This window comes from Stylophora pistillata, chromosome 5 (assembly GCF_964205215.1).
Source record: "Stylophora pistillata chromosome 5, jaStyPist1.2, whole genome shotgun sequence".
Lineage (NCBI taxonomy): Eukaryota > Metazoa > Cnidaria > Anthozoa > Scleractinia > Pocilloporidae > Stylophora > Stylophora pistillata.
This window is the reverse complement of record NC_142523.1, coordinates 21986620-22008836: the sequence shown is the minus strand read 5'-3', so window position 1 is coordinate 22008836 and position 22217 is coordinate 21986620. Positions and strand designations below refer to the sequence as shown.

At 39.5% G+C, this 22217-nt stretch overlaps 2 protein-coding genes and 1 long non-coding RNA gene across 6 annotated transcripts in view; 2 read left to right on the top strand and 1 right to left on the bottom strand.

Annotated features, from left to right (window-relative positions):
- Positions 1 to 28: 28 nt before the first annotated feature.
- On the top strand, positions 29 to 21192 carry LOC111343983 (uncharacterized). The gene is made up of 20 exons (XM_022951185.2): positions 29 to 561; positions 1545 to 1791; positions 3331 to 3581; positions 4614 to 4720; positions 5710 to 5980; positions 7970 to 8279; positions 8900 to 9174; positions 9669 to 9881; positions 10337 to 10467; positions 11226 to 11386; positions 11598 to 11643; positions 12026 to 12122; positions 12755 to 12945; positions 13340 to 13457; positions 14209 to 14390; positions 14746 to 14898; positions 15536 to 15748; positions 16189 to 16241; positions 16424 to 16972; positions 20649 to 21192. The coding sequence occupies exons 1-20, from the start codon at positions 477 to 479 to the stop codon at positions 20752 to 20754; spliced, it is 3759 nt and encodes a 1252-aa protein (XP_022806920.2). The 5' UTR covers positions 29 to 476; the 3' UTR covers positions 20755 to 21192.
- LOC148730806 (uncharacterized) lies at positions 5987 to 6916 on the top strand. Its single transcript, XR_016001413.1, has 2 exons — positions 5987 to 6154; positions 6600 to 6916. It is a non-coding gene; the product is annotated as an uncharacterized LOC148730806 (long non-coding RNA).
- LOC111343984 (uncharacterized) overlaps positions 20955 to 22217 on the bottom strand; it is a 12288-nt gene continuing 11025 nt past the window's right edge. For all 4 annotated transcript variants that reach the window (XM_022951190.2, XM_022951187.2, XM_022951186.2 and 1 more), the window contains exon 5: positions 20955 to 22217. This exon is cut by the window's right edge and continues 1025 nt beyond it. The gene's annotated coding sequence lies outside the window, so the exon portion shown is untranslated.

The following is a 22217-nucleotide window of genomic DNA, read 5'->3' as shown; positions in this document are numbered from 1 at the left end:
GTGAATCTAATTACCTCCCTAGCAACCGCATAGCAACAAACTGTGGAAGCTTTGATCTCCTCGACTACAAACTTCAGAATTCCAATTGTAGGCGATTTTGGGTGGAAGAGAAGCCTTAGAGGAATTTGACGATGACATTGTTTCGTTGTGGAAGACTGCAAAAGTTCTTATGATTTTTAAAACAGCGAGGAGCGTCGCAGGCTGCCAAAGAAGCAATGGTTGAAGAATTGACTTTAAGACTTCTTGTTGTTCAAGGCCGCTTGCCTTTCCGGGACCAGAAACAGCTGAAGTCTAAAGTTTTGGGGATCAAGATCTTTGTTTAAGAGTAAATGAGTTAATTCAGAAGCGAATCGAGGTTTCATAAGATCGTTCCAAAGCAGCGTGTTTTATTTGAAGTGATCTTGGGCATATTGGAAAATTAACTTTTGTTGGAGGAATTCATCATACACTCGTTTACATTTTAGTAACAGTGAAAAATGGTTTCGGAGGTGAAATTGGACAAAGAGGAGGGAGATCACAAAGTCACCTTCACTCTGACGGTAGCTTTAGCTTTTCCATCAGGTATGCGATGTTGAAAAAAATTTCAGCCTCCGAATTTCTAACTTACTGGTCTCGTGTTTCATTTGCTATCATTTGTTATCTTCATAACCAAAAGAGATTGTTTACATTTACTCGTGAAATCATTATTGCTATGGTAGTGCAAGCTCGATGTTTTTTTTTGTATCAAAATGTAATTGAGAGACGTTTGTCTAGCTAAGTAAATAAGTAGTAAGTAATTTATTTATCCACACTTCACAATTGAGTATAACTCGTTTTAACGTGAACGTGCCAGGTTAAAATAATATGTAACAAGCTAGACAATGATGATGATGACAACGAGCTCCTGTTAGCCTTGAACGGCCACGTCAGTCATGGCCCAGACAAGAATTTAGCTTTTGTCCGGCTCATTAGTTGGGAGCCAAATAATGTTTTTGCCAGACTCTAGTCTTGCCTTCGATGTCTAAATCAGGCCTAAATCGGTCTCCATCAGGCTCCTAATGTTTTTAAATTGGACAGAGGCGTATCATTGATAATCAAAACGTTTAGTAATAAATTTTCCACATGTACTTCTTTTTATATAAGATGTGTTTATATTTGAATGATGCTTGATGGTTGACGATTTGGAGCAAACATGGAAGACAGTTCTACTACAGTTCACCTTGTTGACAGTTTTAGAGAATAAGATTAGAATTACCACAATGGGTAGTTTTGTGATTCAACAAGAATGCTTTCATAAAGGGCTTTCTCCTAAAGGAAAGTGCAATAGTTGAAGAGTTTTACCCACATTGTGTCAAAATCCCTCACCCAACCCCATCAAACTACAGATGTGGAGCAGGCTTCCCCCCTTGAAAAGTATTTTTCTTTTTCATGTTGCAGGGGGGGGTAAGAGCTTGGCTTTTTTCTCAGGAACAAAATAAGCTGTTCTCACATTTTTTTTTTAATTTTGACTAGAAAAGTGTGGAGATATTGGGAAAATTAAATCTTATTTACTTTTCAATTGCCAGATGACAACGAGCCTAAAGCTATAAACCGGGGCACTGCCACCACTAAAGGGAAGCGCAAGTTATTTGAGGCACCAAAACCACAAAATTATTATCATCTGGAGTATAAACTTTTTCCCAATGAAACTGAGCCGGTGAAGGTAGATGTTGTAACTTATGGTATCGCAGCCAAGATCTATTCTGAGGGTGACTCCAAGGTGTTGAAGACATGGCGAGATGAGGACAGAACTTGGGTTACTTGGACCCACAGGTGGGTTGAAAGCTTTCACAATGGTTGATTGTTGTTGCTGTTTAATTGTCACAACTGAAGATATTAAGTAAAACATATTACCTTGAAGACTTTTTGTTTAACTTAAGCACGTGCAGCTGTTTTCTGTAGCAGAAAGTGAAAAGGGAGTGTTTTTACTTTCCCTCTCCTCCATAGATGGAATATCCCATACAGGGAGGTGTGGAAAGTAGACATAATCTGCTTGGGTTAAAAAGTTTCAAAAGGAGTAGTTGCTGCAGTATTGTTTTTGTCAAAAAGTGTTGATAGCAACTCCGGCCATTTGCTGAACAGAACATTGGGTAATACTTGGACTTATAAGTTGTTTGAAAGTTATCACAATGATCCTTTTTTGGTAGTAACATGTAGTTTTATTGTCACAAGATAAATACAGCATAAGCATGGCTTATTGGGTGCCTGCTGTTTTCTGTCAGTAGCAGAAAGTGAAAAGGAGTTTTTTTCACTTTCAAACCCCTTCCTGAATGGGATCTCCCATTCAGGGAGGTGGGGAAAGCCGAAATACTTCATTTTTATTATAAAGTGTTGATGGGCTTGCATGTACCTGCCATTTGCTAGCGGTTTTAAATCTCTTGCCTTCAAAGTTTAGCTCTGACTACTAAGGATATCTTTTAATTAATGACTTTCCTGGGTAATAATTGATCACAAGCAGTACTCCATGACAATTGTTCCCACATAATTTTGGTAGGACTTGATCCTTGGCAATCTGCTGGTTCTGTACAACAATATGTGCAAATGGCTTTATCTGTCTAATTATAGAGGCAAAGCTTTCATTATGTCCTCTTATTGACTAGGCAGGAGTGCTGGACAGGAAGACAGTATTGGGTCTGTAGTAACCTACAGATCAAGTGCAATGATCGAGGTCTCTGCATCATGATCAAGAGCACAATATTTTCACTTCCAGTCTGAGCCTCACTCAGTCAATATTAAGTATCACATATATCACCATCATGGCTCTTTTGTGGCTTGCAGGCTTTGAGGCATTAAATGCCATGGCATGCAACCCTTGTATGGGCATTCTTGACTGCCACTTTTCAATAAAGGCATGCATACAAACTGTACAATCATGTAGGGCGCTGTAGGGTAATGTGTTAAATTTTTACAACCTAACATCAGTAAACGTATTATCCATGCATGCTGTTATTTATACATTTCCCAAGATACTGATGGGGAGAATTTGTTTAACGATTGAGTCAGCTTCTTTAGTTTGTGATCAATCCCGTTATTCTTAGCTTACACATTTGATTCAAGTGTGATATATATTATGAGGAAAAAATTAATTAGATGGTGGTTGCTGCTATGCATAAGAGGGTTAAACTATCCAATTACTCTGTTCATTTAGAAACATGAGGCTCACATTGTTTTATGAGTGGGCAACTGAGATGCTAGTCACTGATCTGCAGGTCGACAAACTTTGCTATGGTTCTGATTAAAATTTTTGCATGCATTCTGCAACTGTCAAATTGAAAATTAAAATCGATTTTTCACACAAAAATTATGTTGTAGTCACACTGTCACAGTCACCAAGGAACTGCTACTTCAGCTGTTTGTCCATACGATGGATTTCAAGATCTGGGACTCAAAAGACAAGGTGTCACCACGTGCACGCTTTGATAGACCTAAGGCCTTTAGGCTCCCTGCGTCAAGAAGTCCTGAGGATCTAGAAGCAGCAGGTGGAGGTGTCATGCAGATTGTTAATAGTCAAAAGCTATTGTTTGAAAGCAGTCAGCCAAAACAGTCTCGTATTGTTCACACAGGTGGGAAGTCTTTTCAATAAAATCAGATTAAAAAGAAAATAAATGAATACGTCTTTGAATCTCTTAAGGTTCTCTCAGTTAGACTTTCACTTCTATTGGACTCATCAGGGCCAGAAAAATAATAGCTTGAATGTGGTACTGGGATTCAGCAATATCTCAGGGTTAAACTAACTGTGCCATTTGAGTGTAAGAGGGCCACACCCATATATCCTCAAAGGTGGATTCAGCATTTAGTTAATTAAGGGAGGTTCAGCAAATTGTCCAAGGGTATGCTCCCGAGGGAGATTTTGAAAATTAGGTCTTTGGAAACATGATTTCAGCATTTTAAGGGGAAATTTGGAGGGTTCAACCAAACCACCCGAACCACACCTGGATTGGCCTCAGATCCTTTCTATGTAAAGGAAAAGGGGATATTTGTCACATCCAGGGCTTGAAATTAGAGCACTCCATTGAAGGTAGCAAAGGGTTTGTATGTGACACAGGATTATATAAGGATTATATAAGGCTAAAATCAATCAATTTGTAAAATGTGAACTTTACAAAGAGGTAAGTGTGATTCATGAATTTATCAACAAGTTTGAGGTGTGATTTACCTTCAAAATATACACTGTATGTGTATTTGACCTGTTAATTTTTCTCTTAGTTTATGAAAACATCAAAATTTCATTGCACAAGAAGAGAGATTTGAAGTTTTTCCTTTCATTTACCTGTAGGTAAAACATGATAAGGACCCCCCGTTTCCCCTCTTTGTCACCCACCCAGTGCATATTATGGATCATGTTTGGTCAAACCTTGCACTGGGATCGATAACGACTATTTTTTTTCTCTCAGTTTATGAAAACATCAAAATTTCCTTGAACAAGAAGAAAGATTTAAAGTTTTCCCTTTTATTTGCATGTACATGAAATAGGATACTATAAGTGTCCCCCCCCCCTCCTCCCCATTGGTGTTCATGTTTGGTATAACCTTGCACTGGGATAACAATAGAAGTTTATTTTAATGTCTAATCTTGATATTTTATAATCATTTAAGATGATGACAAAGAGGCCAAGAGGTATCCTAACACATCTCAAGGCCTTGTTTATGGCATGTTAGGCACAGGGTCCATTCTGGACAATAGAGCCATCACTGCGCCATCGGTAAGTTTGCTCTCGAGAGGAAAGGGTCCATATCGTGAAGTCCTGTGAAATTATCCTCAAAAGTGGTCACTATCCAGTCAGAGGAAGATTTTCTGCTCTCAGAAAGTACTTCATTTACTTGAACTTTGAACTTTACAGTTGATACAGCTGTTGATACAACAGTTGATACAACTTTACAGTTGATACAACTTACAACTTTTTACAGTTGATGATAATCCCTGTGGTTTTTGTTGCTCTGTCCCATATCAGGATAGGGATTTATTATTTCCCTATCCCTAGATGGGGTTAATTTTCATCTACAGCCAATGGTTACTTCAAGGCAGTGTTTATTCTAGAAGTTGGCCCCACTTCTTTAACTTTAGGGGGTGTGAGGGAAAGAATACCCCAAGAGGTTTTCCAACTTACTCATATGGTCATGTCAGGGGTTAAAGCAGAGAAGAGAAACACAATCGAGGCAGTAAGGGCTAGTTATTTACAAAAAGGTTAGCCGTTGTTTAACAAAACTGCGTTGTATAGCGGATTCTTTAATCTGAACATTTATTTTTGTAAACAATATCATGAGGGCAGAAAGCTAACAGTAAAAAGACATTTTTTAAATTAAATCAACCCTGTTATAGAGAATTCCTAAGGCCCACAGCTTGTGTAAAACCGCAGTTTGGGTTAGACCTCGGGTAAATAACCAGCCCTACGAGGCTATACAAAGTTCAAGAGAGTTTTATATTACAGCTGTTAGATGTACACTGTATGTGGTTGTCAGCTATGTTTTCAAACACTGTGTTTCAAAATAATGGTATTTGGAATGAGCATTTCTCCTTGAATGTGCATGCACAAGTTTTGGCTCTCAAATTGCAGACATATGTGATTTTAAATATGCTGTTCAACATTTTGCGTTTTTAACTTCCACTTTGACCTCCATTTAGTCCCCATGAGCATTTTTCACACAGTTTTTAAAATCTCGACGACTGGAACATTTCGTTTCTTGTCCACAGACATTTCGTTCATTATCTTATACAACAAGTTCATCAACAGCTGCCGTTACCTCTAGCAGAGTTAAAGTTCAAGTGCGGGTGGACGAACAGGACCCCCCACAGTTCAGTCGCCTTGCAACTTTGGCTGGTGTTACTCCACCAATGACAGATCGTGAAATTCAACAGTCAGGACAGAGGCAAATACGATCGCAGTCCAAGAAAGAGAGATCCAGTTCAAAATTGGAAGGGATGTTGAGGAAAGAGGGATCCAGCCCAAAACCGGAAGGGATAAGTAAGAAAGAAGGTTCTCATCTCCTAGTAGGATTACACTATTTTCTTTTATCTTAGAGCAGTTTTCAAATGAGTGTCGATAGTGATCTTGGACCTTACGCTCTGACGAAGGGCTAACGCTCGAAACGGCAGCTTTGAAGCTCTTTACGGTGGTCAATTTACATTATCAATTTATGTATATGAGAACGATCCTTCGCAGTAAAGCACTATTTGAGCAATAGTGAAAATCAGACCTGAAAAAAATTTCAGGCCTGTACGGGATTCGAACCACTGACCTCTGCGATACTAGTGCAGCGCTCTAGTATCGCAGAGGTCAGTGGTTCGAATCCCGTACAGGCCTGAAATTTTTTTCAGGTCTGATTTTCACTATTGCTCAGACCTGAAAAAAATTTCAGGCCTGTACGGGATTCGAACCACTGACCTCTGCAATACTAGTGCAGCGCTCAGTATCGCAGAGGTCAGTGGTTCGAATCCCGTACAGGCCTGAAATTTTTTTCAGGTCTGATTTTCACTATTGCTCAAATAGTGCTTTACTGCGAAGGATCGTTCTCATATACGTCTCATAACCGCAGTTCACACATATGTTTCATATGTTTGTTGTTGTTTGATTATCAATTTAGTTGAGAAAACCAAAATTACCTTGCATTACATTGGTTTTGCTTTAATTCGTTCTGTAATTGGTCTAGAAAGCTAGCGCCACTCTTTTAACCAATCAGATGCAAAACTACACCAATCACGACTTGGGTCGCCCGCCTTTTCTCGCGCTTCACGCAGTTTGCTTGGTTTTACTTTGATTTCATATATAATAAAGGTCTTTATAAAGAATTATTGTGCAAACAGACGTGCAACAATTAACATGAATAGAATGAATAAGGAAAAAGAAAAGGTATTAATTACTATTGAAAAGACATCTATTAATAAAAACTGATTTAAAACGGCTTGTCTGAACCTTAGGCAAAATATAATTATGCGACCTAGTTCTCAACTGAATAAAGGCTGATAGTTTCGAAAGAAACTGTTTGGGGCTGCGTCGGTGGGAGTAACGAAATAATTTGGATATATCAACAAAGTTGAAATGGTAAATTGGCCACCGTAATGATTACAAAAGCTGACGTTTCGAGCGTTAGCCCTTCGTCGGAGCTAACGTGTTCTGTGGGGAGGTAAGAGATCGCTCAACGCAGTGTTGGTGGAAGAGATTCCTTGCCATAATTTCTTATCTCTATTACAACGGATATCCAAAATACTGTGTTGCTTTAAGCAGTAACCCAGCTTATAACACCTGGCAAAGAGCTTATCAATTCTACTTAAATATTTACCATAAAAAGCACACCCCCAGACCTCAATAGCATATGTAAAAACTGAAAGAATCAAACTTTGAAAAATTGGCTCTTAAAGGTATTTTTCTTTCCTCTGATTGGCCGTTTTGACTACATTGGATTTGGATTTATGACACCCAATCGAAAAGTGCCTTTTAGTTAGTATCTTACTCAAAGAACTGATCAAGCTAGAACCATTGAATTACTGCGTTGCAGAACACATCCTGCAGCCGGCCAGTCATTCACTGAACCAATGATGTGAAAGTCATTTATAATTACGACTTTGACTTAGCCTGCCGCCTGTTAGACCTCTTACCTTCGTTTGTTCTGCCTAAGTTCGGGCTTTCGTGTTTGGGTTTCGTCCAGTGGCATTTTCTCTAGGCTCAGCCGCTTATGAGGGACCTTAAGCAAACCACGACGGCAACGGCAGTGGGGACTTGGCAAAACAAAGTATCTTATTGGCAAGAGTAATAGCTTTGCACGTGCGTTTTAAAACTGTGCCGTTAGAGACAGTAAACGAATCCAGCCATTCGCAAACTTCTTCCTGTCAAGTTAAATTCTTGTTTTAATCGACATTTTCGTCGCCATTGTCCTTCTATTACACTATCGGCCACCACTTATCGAAAAAGTTATTGAAACCTCAGCAGTGGTTCAAATGTTTTGCTTCTCAACAGAAAAGAAATCATCGATTCCAAAGGCCAGCACTTCCAAGAAAGAACTTGCCCTAGCTGCAACACACACCAAAGCTCATGGACCTGCCTCCCTTTCGGTAAAGATGTACGCTTTTTTCTCTGGTGCAAAATCGATTACGACAAAACTGGGCAAGCCTGCGGGCGGTGTAGAGGAGTTACTGTTGTCTGTGTCACTTGACAGTGATCTTCTGTCCGAAGTTCAGAAGGGAGAGCTCAACCCTATGGTGATAAGGGTGTCATCGGCAAGTGAACTGCCTTGTAAACCCATGACGTATATGCAGCTCAGGGCAAAGTGAGTGTGGTTGTAAAATTTAGTTGGTGGATAAAGACTGGTACGAGTCGGAGAGGAATTCTGTGTTGCTGGGACGTTTTTAAACGTCTCGGCAACTTAGAATTCCTCTCGGACTGCGAATAAAATAGAGAAAAATTCTTAGTATGTTTTTGGCACAAAGCTATATATTGCGTCCCTCAAGGAAAGGTACAATACAATACAATACAATACAATGTTCTTTATTTCAAGAGGGTAAATACATGATTAACCCAGTAAAGAGTTTTCTAACACATGGCCCTCTGTAAACCCACCCATCCCACCCAGGGGAGGACATCCATCACACAGTAATTTCGTGTGTGGGAAATTGACGTCTCCTACCCCAACCCTGCAGAAGACGGGACCTTCATTTATTCGTCCCTATCCGAGAAGACTAGAATATCTAACCATTTCTTGATGTTATAGAAAGGCAGCAAATTCTTCTCAATTATTTTAAGACCCTGAGTGTTGGTCCGGCCGGGGCTCGAACCCTCGACCTCCCGCACAACAGTCCAGCGCTCTATCCATTGAGCTAACCGGGAGGCGGTCTTCAAAAAGTGCTAGTTTTGCATCATTTTGATCCATTATTCACGTTTTATTTACAGATGCAAACCAGTGCATGTTTCTTACCAGTTCTACAAACAGCCCCTACACGAGAGCGTTGGAAGGGAACATGGGAGTGAGGTCTTCTGGGAAGATGTGAATGTGGTCCTTCTTGGGACATTAGACAAAAGTGGTCTCGCAGAGTACCTTCAAGGGCCCCATTTCCAAATTGAGGTCCACGACAGGGACCGTAAAATCGAACATAAGAAACCTAAGCCCAGTTTGTTTGGTGAGAACCCAGAGGATGAGATGATCAATAATGTTAGTTTGGTGGCAGGTATGATAATTGGAGTTTTCAAGAAGAGGAGATTCCTTCTTTCTTGTTTAAGAATCGCAACCCGCTTAACACAGTTAGAAACTGGCCTTGCACAAAACGCTTTAGACAAAACACATTATACAACACTCGTTATACAACACGCATAAGAGAATCGGAGGTGTCTCGCGAAAGGCGAAAAACATCTATTGAGAAACGTTTGGCGAGAAACAAGAATCTTCTTCTCAAAATGAGAAACGTCTAGCGAGATACAACAATCATTCCGCCTAAAACATGGTACGTTGACTAGAAACGCGAATAACAAGAAACGTCATGCGACAAACCCAACGCCTCTCGAGAAAAACAAGAAGTGTATCGCGAGAAACGATAAATTCCACGTGGGGAACTAGACGGGAGATTTTAGTTCAAACTTAAGTAGACTTTAATATTTGATAGCGGAGTCTGCAGCACGCGCAGCGGAGCCCCGTACTTATCATATAACTGTTCTTTGATTTCAGGTCGTCGCACCACTCACAACCCGTTCACAAGCCGTAGTAAGCCATGGGACCCGTACGGCATTGCCAAGTTTGATCTGTCAGGGTTGTTACTCGGTCAGAAGTATCTTTACTTAAGGTCACCCATCCATTGCTGTCCTTTGCCGGATACTCACTCAGGGATTCAGAAACCAGACGGACCTATATTGGGCCAGCCGGGAAATGTGGACGCACCAGGTTTGATACTGTGTAAATGATAGATTAAGACAGTAAGTTCGCTGTATTCGGAATCGAGAGGTCTCGGTCTGGCTGGGTCTTTGTGTTGTTTTCATGGGGAGACCAACTCTCACGATGCCTTTCTTTATCCAGGGGTATGAATGAGCTTCGGCAAACTTGCAGGAGAATTGAAGAAATTAAGTGGAAGAGGGAGTCACGTTCGATGAACTCGCATCCCATTACGTAGTCTATTCTTGCTCTGAAATCAGGAATTAGGACCGGCAGGGTCTTAATAATCCCTTGGTTATCCTTGGGAGTTACCCGTTACGGAGTATTATCCCATGGTGGGAAGGTGTAACAAAGGCCGTTGTTGCCTCATTTTTTGAGAAACTGGGTTAGGCTCCGCCCACTATTCGAGTAAGTCTGACTGCAGTCTTTTATATCTGTATCTGTTGTGGAATCTGATTATCTTTCAGAGGACAAACCTATGCCCGTGGCTAACTATCTGGAGGCTGGTAGCGAACTGAAGATTAAGGTCAACCTGGTTTACCCCTTGAATGCCACTGAAGAAGAGAAAAAAACTGAAGAATCTACTGAAGAGGAAATGGTAAGAGGATATAGAGAGAAAATTCCGTGGAAATGATTTCCTTCAGGGATCTATTTTTCCCTTTGATAACTCAACGAGTTCTTTTACTTGAGCGTTTGCAGGTTTCTTATTTTCTCGTCAGCGCTCAGGATAAAATTGAAAAACAGATGAATACTTAACCTAAGTCTGAAAATATGATGACGATAATTTGTACAGTTTGTACCACCAGAAAGCTTGTATTGCATTAGGGAAGATGAATAGAACTCGTTTCCCTTAGCTAAAAACCATTACCAATGTAAAATGCTAAATAACAACGTTCCATTTATCTTTTCTCAGTGCCCATACGGTGTCGTGTTATCCATATTTCCCTTAGCTAACAACCATTACCAATGTAAAATGCCAAATAACAACGTTCCTTTTATCTTTCCTCAGTGCCCATACGGTCCTGTTATCTATATTTCCCTTAGCTAACAACCATTACCAATGTAAAATGCCAGTGCCCATATGGTCGTGTTGTCTATATTTCCCTTAGCTAACAACCATTACCAATGTAAAATGCCGAATAACAACGTTCCTTTTATCTTTCCTCAGCGCCCATACGGTCGTGTTATCTATATTTCCCTTAGCTAACAACCATTACCAATGTAAAATGCCAAATAACAACGTTCCCTTTATCTTTCCTCAGTGTCCATACGGTCGTGTTATCTATATTTCCCTTAGCTAACAACCATTACCAATGTAAAATGCCAAATAACAACGTTCCTCTTATCTTTCCCCAGTGCCCATACGGTCGTGTTATCTATATTTTCGAATACAAGAATGCTCCTTTCCTCCGTCAACTTCAATCTGAGATTACAGCTGTGAATGCGGAAGCACTGGAACTAGCTGCTCTACCACAGCATGTGATCGAGGCTGCTCTCTCAACATACAAGTTGTCCAAGTAAGTTTTCAGAGAAATTATCAAAGTTAGTTGCTTTTCTTTATTGAATAAAGGGATACTGTCATCCCTCATTGGCGCACGCAAGTTGATTCGAAAAATAAGATTTTAAGCCCTTTTTGGTGTACCTTGTGTCGTGAATCAGAGCTTTCTTGTTTATTAATGTTTAGTCGAATCGGTGTGCAAGATGTTTCTTTTCATATCTTCTTTTCAGAGAACAACGAACGAATAAGAAACTGGATATTATCACGGGATTTCAGGTGAGTCTGAATTTTTTGTTGTTCAATTCAACAGCCCAAAATGTAGTCAACAATGGTTTGGAAAGAATTGACTATCAGAACAATGTTTAATTGAGTGTCGTAATCAATTGAGTGTAAGTAATTAACAACTGCTTTGGTTTCGCCCCACGTTTTCCCGCGCTTTCGTTTCTCCCTATGTTCTCAATTGTTTCTTGTTAGATTTTTCTCTGTTCTAATTTGCTGTTGCGATAGTTCTGGTTTTGGTTTTACGGCGCCCGATCGAAATCCTCTCTTAACAATTTGAAGATGCTCTCTTTTAATTTGGGACTGTTTTGCATTTCTTTTTTTACATGCACTGTAGAGAAGAACGTAACTTCATTTTCCCCTGCCATTTGTTTCACAGGTTCTAGACGGCCAGTATCATTTGTTTGTGTTGGAAGGCCTGGCAGAAAAAGGAGTTAGACGACTTTGGGAAGAACTTCCCAGACCACAAGAGGAAGGTAATTAAGATATTATTACACGACTCGGGCAGTCAGAGGGCTAATAACTAAAATCAACCAATCAAAATGCTCTATTGCCGGTCAATATTCTCTCAGAATTGGACCGGACACTGTACCGAATGATACCGCACTTGCGTCCTTTGAACTTCAGTCGTATAATAAATCTCTTATTAACCAAGCTTGCTCGGGACCGTACTGGAAGAATATCGGCCCTCGGTCTTTTTTGTACGGACCTCGCTACGCTCGGTCCGTACTGTCAAGATCTCGGGCCGATATTCTCCCAGTACGGCCCTCGCGCTTGGTTAATAAGATATATACACTACATGCCTTAACCTTCCTTTATTAACATCTCATTAGTGATTCTCCTAACTGTCTACCATAGAATTCTTAGGATGTTAATTTTGAGAATTTGGTACTGGAACATTTGATAATCCCTTAGTTTATTTTTTTTTTTTTATGAAACTCATCACTTTTCTGCTTGATATTGATTGGAGAAATTCTTTCTCGTTCACTTATGGTAGTGAAGGGATTGTGTTCAGCATTCAACTTAACCAAGCTTCACAGATTCAAGGCACTGTACTACCCGCTGGCGTTTGAACCTTACTTACGCTCTATAAATTGTTTTCCTTCAGATATCACAAAATTCAACGTTCTCTACAACTCCGACCTGAGGTTCCATGAGCGGCTGTATGCCGCGCTTGATGTAGATTTGTGCCGGGTCAGACTTCACGAGCCTCTGGAAGTCATAGTCCAGAATCCTTTGCTATATGTTAGGGACCTAGTACCCAAACCTTGTTTTGATGCGCTGGCAAAACTTGATCAGGTTGGTTGTTGAAATCTTTGTTTGACTTAGAGACCTTTGACAACATGCAGAAAATGATTCCTAGTCAGTCGTGCGCGAACTGCAAAAGAGGGGATAAAATGATTAAACAAAAACTAAAAGTGGTACTGAGCAAGAAGTTCCCAGTTTTTCGTGACCATATACAGCCTTCTCGCCCCACTCTTCTTCTTCGAACAGTCACTTACCATCTTCGTTATATCGAACTCAGTGGGTAAATCTTTTAGTTATATGAAGTCCTTTCGCCCTTTCCTAGAAATGCAGCATTCCATAGGTATTTAGGTGTTAAGGCCCTTCAGAGTTTCAGAGCAGAAAACTGGCCGATCGCTGATTTAATGGTTGTTTTCAAAGACCCCTTTTTGTGCTTCAATTTTCGTAGGTGTTGAAGCTCTCAAAACTCCGCGAAGTGTGTCGAAATGATTTGTTCCCATCCGCTGACATGATCGTTTCTATGAGCCGCGAATTTGGAGTTCCACTGACCGCAGAAGATTTTGGAGGTACGTTGTACGTTAGTCACCAGGTCACTATGATCATTGCATCCGGTAATACCCCACCCACTCCTTTCTCCGATCACTGATGAAAAGCACGCCCACCCCCAAAGAAACTCCCTGTCTTTAGCTGCTAATTAATATTCGAAATTAAGGTCTTTCTCCTTGTTTGCGGCCCTTTCGTCTTTCGTCTTTCTGATCGTATTAATCGCGGAGCTCGTTGCGCGCGCAGCGAAGACCCTTGTGTATTCTGGCTCATTGTATCCTGTTTTACTTGTTTTCCTCATCACCTTCACTAACTAGGGAATTGCACTTTCTTGTTTCGATGAAACTCACTCACTCTTCTTTACTCTTCAATTTTCCAGATCTTCTCTCTTCTACCCTTATGCCTATTTCTTCTTGGATTACACGACTGCCTTTCAGTGTATTCTTGTGGCCTCAAGGATATCAAAATCTCCTTTCCACTTGGAAAATTTTCCTGTTTCAAGCTACACTTGCTTGAAAGTTGTGGGACGTTCTCTAGTCTCCTGTGACGTGCAATAATGATGTCACGCTCCGTTTCTTTGATGCCAAGTTGTGTTACCTCAACGTCACGCTTTTTCTAATATGATACTTTCTCTAATCTTAATTAAAGGTATCAGAGCCCTTATGCGGTCACTTCTCTACTTTTTATAACTGTCTCTGATTTCAATATCAAGGGAGATCCTTTTGAACGGATTTCTGCAGTGAAAATTAATTTCTCTCCAACCTCTACTGTTAGACCTTGAATCCAGTAGTGGATCTCAAATTGAGGAGGCTGCTTCAGGTAAACTTCTGGAGGAACCAAGACCCAGGACTACTCGACCATGGACGCCCCTGTCACTTTACAATTCAGATTACGTCGCGCTGGTTAAAGAAAGAGGAAGAACTCTGGTAAAACACGACTTCATCAGAGAGAACATAGTAAGTCAATTTAAGTCACTGTGGAATATTTTTCTGAAATGAAAATTTCTGGCTTTTATGATATTTACCAAATGGCGTCATTTTGAATTTTCGCAAATAACCCGTGATTTTAGAGTGCTTTTCGATTAAGCGTCTTAAAACCAAAACCAAAGTAATCACAACCACTAATCAGTAGAAAGGATAATATCTTTTGGGGTCAATCAGAGCTCAAAGTAAGAACAACTTAACTGCCTAAAGCAGCGAGTTTTTTTGGACCAATCACAGAGCGAAGTAAAGCAAAACTAGTGCAGTCCCGGATTATTTTCGACACTCAGTTAAAATTTACTTTAACTGCTGTTTAATACATTTATTTTAGCTGAAAACACAGGCAAAAGAACCAAAAAGAAGACCGCAGACCATCGCCGTGGATATGACTGAGCTGCATCAGGAAACCGCACACAACTACAGTATACAGACCTTGAATTCTACAGAACTGGCTAAAGAAAAGCTAAGACACGCACTTGAAAAGGTATTTGATTTGTTTTTTATTACCCCTGTTTTTTTTTTCTTCTTGTCAGTTAACGATTTTTGAAAATGAATTAGTGCTTGAACGATATTTTTAAAGCTATCACTTTCTTCCATTTTCCGCTGTACACCACATATTTCACATTTCAGAATTCCCACTTCGCTTCACATCTCAGACTTCACATTTGACACCTCTCACTTCTCAGTACACACTTAACAGTTTACACTTCACACGAAAAACCAATTCTCCAGTTCGTCCGTGTAATATGAACTGACATTCTGAAACATGTGCAAAATAATAAAAAGTACTGTGCATTTTGTTAATTATAGAACCGAGTTGTGTGCGTGTGTGTGAGAACAATGGGAAGGAAGACATGAACTCTTGCATAAGTCCCAGGCAAATCAAACTCTACCTATTAATCTTGTTTTAACGCGTTTTAAATGCGTTTCCATTTTGTCATGAACGCGTTTTCACTGCAACTTAAACGCGTTTCCACCGTGTCTTAAACGCGTTTCCGTTATAACTTAAACGTGTTTCTTCCTGTGTTAAATTCGTTTTGACTTGTCATTTCTTAATTCAATAGATGAGCCTGAACAATCGAGTGTCTATTGACTTATCAATTTTTTTCCCTTTCTCAAAGGAAAGAGATCGCCGTTTTACCTACTGCCCAGAGTACAACTCGGCCACAGTTCTTCCCATTCATCCAGAAACAGTCAAGAAGCAAGATCTTCTTTCTTCTAAGAAACTGTGGAGAACAGAAAACGGATTTATATTCCCTGGAAAAAAGACCTCATTGGTATCAAATATTCACCCTAAGAAGCCCGACTCGGCCCGAGTAGACGAACTTCGCAAGGTATGGAAACACACAAGGACGAACCTTATTCGTATTTATGATCTTTCCTCGAAGGGTTTTGCAATAGTTGTATGTGTGTAAAACCCTGTAAATTCCACGCGCTGACTAACCCTTTGGGCGTTTTCATGGTAATTTCATCCTTGACCACTTGGAGTTGCCAGCTTCTTATTTAACCCACGGCATCACTGCTAAATCAAGTATTGAGTTCACAGGAATAAAGGAAATGATCGCTCAAAGTAGAAGCCCTTGATAAACAAATTCTCCATGTCACGTGACTATTTCAAAGGCTAAGTGATAAATTCACCTTTGTCGTTGACTGGCTCGTTGAGATAACTCTTTACGATGTGACTCATTGATCTTTCTCACCCTGTCTCTTCCATTAAGGGGAGACATCAGATATCCTTCGCGTAATGTTTCTTTTATTATTATTACCATTCTAGCCATGGAAAGAGAACATTTTACACGCCAACATTCTGAAACCAACGGTAGATAGGTAAGTTTGTCCAACGACTTGTACTGTTTCGTAGCTTTTTGGTTGATGGTCACACGCTAGGGTTAATTCCACAGACCTAAAAGTTAGAATCACTTTGAACGGAGCCTTAGAGTTAGAAACGTTACCAAATTTCTATTTTGGTCTTCTCTAGCAATTTAACTTTTGTGTTCTTTCTTAATCAGGGAAAACTTCCCCTGGGATTATCGAGATGCTGATGTAAATTTACTACCCCATCCTCCTCCGTTTTTCGACAAAAATCCATGCTTGTCAGTTCACACCGCCGGCGACACCAAAGAACAAGAACAAGACGATGCTGCCATGGAGACTGCGCGCCAATGGAGAAACAAAATTGTTGTGGACGATACAATATTTCGTATGCATCGTTGTCTACCAGAGACAGAACTCAGAGATAAAGGCGCTAAAGCTTCGAACCAACTCGCAAAATTAGAAGGACTTTTAAAAAATAACCCACAAAAATTCTCGCTTTCTAGAGAAGGACTCACTTTGGAGGAGATTCCACCATTAGCTGTGGTTATGAATCCTAGTGTGGATACTCCCGCAAGGAAAACTGGGAAGTTAGTTCCCATTGTAAGGGACCACAAGGAAGAAGGGAACTCGGGATTTTATCCGGGACCTTTTGAGAACGAGGGCTGGCTCCTGGAGAAGAATAAGGTTCCAATACAAGATCAGGAACACGAGCGGTTTAGGAGCCTCAAGGGCCACGATTTCAGGTACTTGACTCAAATACCTTCATCGCGCAGTAGCGATAGATGTGTTGCGTTCATGATAGATTCATTGAAAATTCAATGTTAAAACTACTTCAGTTGCACCCTGGTAACTCGAATTGTCAAAGGGAAATGAATTTGCTTCGAGATATCGGGGTTTCGACCAAAAAGACGAGAAACACTTGATTAAAGAGATTTTATGCTTTTACATGTTTCATTGCAAAAAGAGCACAAAAACGACAAAATAAAACAAGAGAAAGTAATGACAAACAATAGATCGATTCCAGATTACGCACCATTATTTCTTTTTGGCATATTGTAAAACATGGACTGGATTGATTTGAATATATCGACAAAGTTGAAATGGTAAATTGGCCACCGTTACGATTATAAAAGCTGACGTTTCGAGCGTTAGCCCTTCGTCGGGGCGAATAGAGGAATTGTGGGTTGTGTGTGCTTTTAAAGGCAAAAAATGGAGCTACGTTATTGGTGGGAACGTGGCAACGAGAAAAACACGAATAAAGTAGTGGAATGAAAAGCGTTCGTTGATACCTGTGGGATTTAGACTGCCGGTTTGAAAGATGAGCTTTTGTTCAAGAGTTTTACGGCTTTCCGTGCTACCTAAGTGTAAGGAAAGACCGCAGATTGCCATATGTTGCTTAGAATGATTAGGTAGATTAAAATGTCTAGCCACTGGTTTCGATGTGTCCTTGTCAATCCTCTCCACGTCGCGAAGGTGTTCTCGGAATCGGTCACCTAGTCTTCTGCCTGTTTCGCCGATGTAAATCTTTTTGCAATAAGTGCAAGTTATGCAATAGATTACATTGGCGAAGGTGCACGTGAAGTGATTGGTGATCTTAATGGATCTTTTGGGTCCCGATATTTTCTCAGTGTTGTGAATGAAAGGACACGTTTTGCATCGTGCACGAGCACATTTAAAAGTGCCTGGTTGGTCATTAGTCTGAAAAGAACTTCTGACCAAAAAATTGCCTATGTTTTTGTCGCGTTTGAATGAAATGAGCGGGCGCTGCGAAAAGATAGTGCTTGTCTCTGGATCGTTTTGAAGTAATTTAAAGTTTTTAAGAATGATGGATTTGACTGAGTGGTTGTGAGGGTGAAACGTGAGAGTGAATGGAATGCAGTCGGAATCTTCCTTTTGTGACGTTTGTGGTGCTGAATGTCGATCAATAAGTTGGGCGCGGTAGTAACCCGCTTGAACGACAGAATCAGGGTAACCACGTTTATCGAAAAACTGGCTTATTGACTCTGATTTGTGGTGGAAATCAGAGTCACTACATAAACGACAAAGTCTTACTGGGGCGGATCCAGGATTTAGTCAAGGGGGGTTCGGAGAATTGTCCCCCTCCGGAGGGGTCTGAGATGTTGAAAATTAGGTCTTCGGAAACATGATTTCCAGCGTTCTGAGGGAAAATTTAGGAGGTTCGACCCAACCACCCGAACCACCCTTAGATCCGCCCCAGTCTTAGAAACTGAGAAAAAGGAATGGAATTCTTAACGTGAGATGGACTGGACTGGACTGGATTGGATTTGTAAAAACATGGACTGGATTTGTAAAACATGGACTGGATTTGTAAAACATGGACTGGATTTGTAAAATATGGACTGGATTTGTAAAACATGGATTTGTAAAACATGGATTTGTAAAACATGGATTTGTAAAACACGGATTTGTAAAACATGGATTTTTAGCTACCAATTCAAACACTGAAAATTATCCGTGTTTAATTTCTTTCTCGCGACCTTCTTCACTCTTTTTCACGTGTTTGCTTGAAGCAGAGTATTCACTTTTTCACGTATTTGAGTTAACTGAAAAAGGTCGGTCCAGATATGTACAGTTACTATAACAAATCTGGAAAACATTTCAAGTACATGGCGCTTACATAAGACTCCAGTGTTTTATTCATCTTTAACTTAGGAGAAGAAGCAAATGTAAAGTCAGGCAAATAGACGGTCCCAAATGTCCTGCTTCCAAGCTCTTCTTTAATTTTTACAGAGCTCCACGAGAACTCTGGAAACTCAAATTCACGTCGCTGTTTTCTGGTCAGAGATGGAAGTTTAAAAGAATCCGCCATCTCCTTCCACGCTCAATAACTTATCTTCTCCCGCGCAAATTTAAAAGATGCAAATTTATTTTCGACAGAGGTCTACAATGCATTTTTCAAATTACGGTCTTTTGGCAGCCTGGTTGTTTGTATGTCACGTACACTTTTGTTTGTTCCTTGTTTGCCCTAATAAAATTACCAAATTCACGTCGCTGTTTTCTGGTCAGAGATGGAAGTTTAAAAGAATCCGCCATCTCCTTCCACGCTCAATAACCTATCTTCTCCCGCGCAAATTTGAAAGATGCAAATTTATTTTCGACAGAGGTCTACAATGCATTTTTCAAATTACGGTCTTTTGGCAGCCTGGTTGTTTGTATGTCACGTACACTTTTGTTTGTTCCTTGTTTGCCCTAATAAAATTACCAATTCCCGTAAAACGTTGGAAATCGGTCTTGACCAGCTCCTGTGTATCAAGATGTTGATAATTTTAAAAATAAAAACGCGCCAACAACTCAATTGATTTAAAACTCAAAGAAGCTTTTTTTATAAATAAGATCAAACCTGAACTTAACAAACAATTACAGCATTATAACACTTTTCTAGCATTTTAGTTCACACCTTTAATTTCATGTTTGTTGTCGCGCTGTTATTAATACCCGCTTTTGTATTACATCATACTGTAAATATTTTATTCATCTACTTGTCCGTTATATAATTACTCACGTTCAGATGTCTCTAAAAAAAGTTGTATATTTCTTACAATATTCCTACTTGCTACTACTACGACTAAAAAAAGGACCGGAAGGGAAGTAAAACGCTTCGAGCTAGCGGGAATTTTGAATTATCGGGGTTTCGAGTTATAGGGGCTAAAACTACAGTAAATGTAGAGGCAAATCCAAGGGAAATCAGTTTTTCTTCGAGGTAGCGGGGAATTCGAGTTACCTAGGGTTCGAGTTATCAGGGCTCAACTGTACTGCTAACAGAAATGCGTTCGTAGAGGAGTGTTTCTAAGCTACTTTCTAATATCTTCGAAACTTTTACGATCGTTTCCGAAACAATGCAGGTATTCATTCCATATTCATTCATTCTTGCTAAACCCGCCGCTTTGAGCTCCATGGTTTTTCGAAGCACGCGAACATATTTTCTCTTTCTTTTTGAAAATAGTTTCTTCAAGTCTCATCTATTGTAAATGACATTTTTAGCCAGGTAAATTACGCCATAAATGCAGTTAAATGAAAAAAAAAATACAAATGATATCACGCGTCTTAAATTTTCCAATATTAAGCCAAAAGGGGCAATTTATATAGTCTTATCACACAACCAATTATATTGCGCATTTTCTAAGTATTTATGTTTGGTTGTTGCGATGTTTACGTGATCGTCTTAACAAATTTTAACAATTCCTTAGGTTCTCGCGTGAACTTAGCAACAACCAAGCTCACCTCATCAAGATCTTTACTACTGTAGCTCAGTGGTAGAAAATCGTAGCTCGAAATCCGAATGTCTGAGATTCCAGCCCATGTAGGGAACTTAATTGTTGCTATTTTTTTTCCACGCTCGTAACAAAACCAATGAATACTTTCCTTTAACAATTTCCTTGTTTCTTCGTCCTCTGTCAGGTTATATTACAAAGACAAAGATGTCTTTTGTGGACGACCTATCGAACCTCTGAAGGATGAAGAAAGAGACAATCACCTTTTTGCTGTTGCTGATATTTGCAGCTAACATAGGCTGAGAAGTCACCTCGAAAATTATTATAATTACCTCCGTGTTTGAAGTGATAGAAAAACAGACAAATAATTAGCGATAAAGCGAGAGATTTCTGTACCAGTTTGCTTTATCGCTTTTTTTTTCTGGGCTGCCTTACAAGGACTCGCTCTGAGTGAACCAACATTTCTCACGCAGAAGAAATTATCTCACAGAAATTGAAAGCTTCTTCATAAATTTATTCTAAATTAATGGGTATATACACAGCAGAAATGTTTCATCTCACCTGCTTTGACGAAATTTAATGTACAGTTACGTAAAACTCAAAATCATTACCATGGTTTTAAATATGCATTATCGTTTGTCAATTTTTTTTTTAAAATAGATCTATAAGCCTAAAGAAAATTATAGGCGCTTTTCGCCGAGGCTTGCCAATAAAATATTGTTTCTTCAGAAGTCTTTTTTCTTGTTAGATTAGTGTAAATGTATATGTAGAATTCCATTTATTTATCCCCTTATCTTATCTACAAACGTGTCCGTTAATATTTATAATTCCATTTTTGGCAAAGAAGCACAACTTCAAAATCCCCTTAAAACAAATATTTTTCATCCCGAATATTGAGGTCCCAATTCAGTCTTTCTCGACGCAAGCTTTCTCTCTACTCTGCTTTTGTAACTTAAATTTTTAGGATCTACTATGTCTTATGCCTTTCCTTATACGAATTTTTAAGTAAAAGCCGCTTCTTGATCAAATGTATGTCGTAAAAAAGAAAAAATACAAAAACAAAAAAACAAAAACAAGAAATTTCAACTGCCAATCAAAAGAGAGGAAAAATACCTTGAAGAGCTGATGAAAACTCAAAGTAAAAACAAGCAAACCGCGTGAAGCGCGGGAAAACGCACGCGACCCAGGTCATGATTGGTGTCAGTTTTGCATCTGATTGGTCAAGAAAGTGGCGCGAGTTTTCTGAACCAATCACAGAGCAAAGTGAGCAAAACCAATGCAATTCCGATGCGATCGGCGCTCAATTGCTCCAATAAACTATCAAAAAGAGAGAAAAAACTTTAAAGCAAGTTCTTGACATAGGAAGACACTATTGTAACGCTATTCATACAAAAAACCAACAAGAATAATTATTCATAGGCACGGTTTACCTTCGTATTCGACTTATTTCAGCACTGAAAATCTGAGTGTTGAAGACTGTATGGTTATTAAAAAATCGGTATTGCTTTAAGATAGCATACAATGGCTGATGCGCTTTTCAATTCTTGTCAATTCAATTGTGAGAAGTTACTTATTAGTCACTTTATCACGTGAACTTAAGTGGAAACATTTGTGTGGGCTTACATGATCGTGATACGAAAAGTAACTCGTTGAACATTATTAAAAAATTTTAAGTTTTATGTCCCTTATAAAATTTTCTTTCTCATGTGGTTAAAATCACCTAAGAGCATTGGAAGCACATCGTTCAAAATGACGT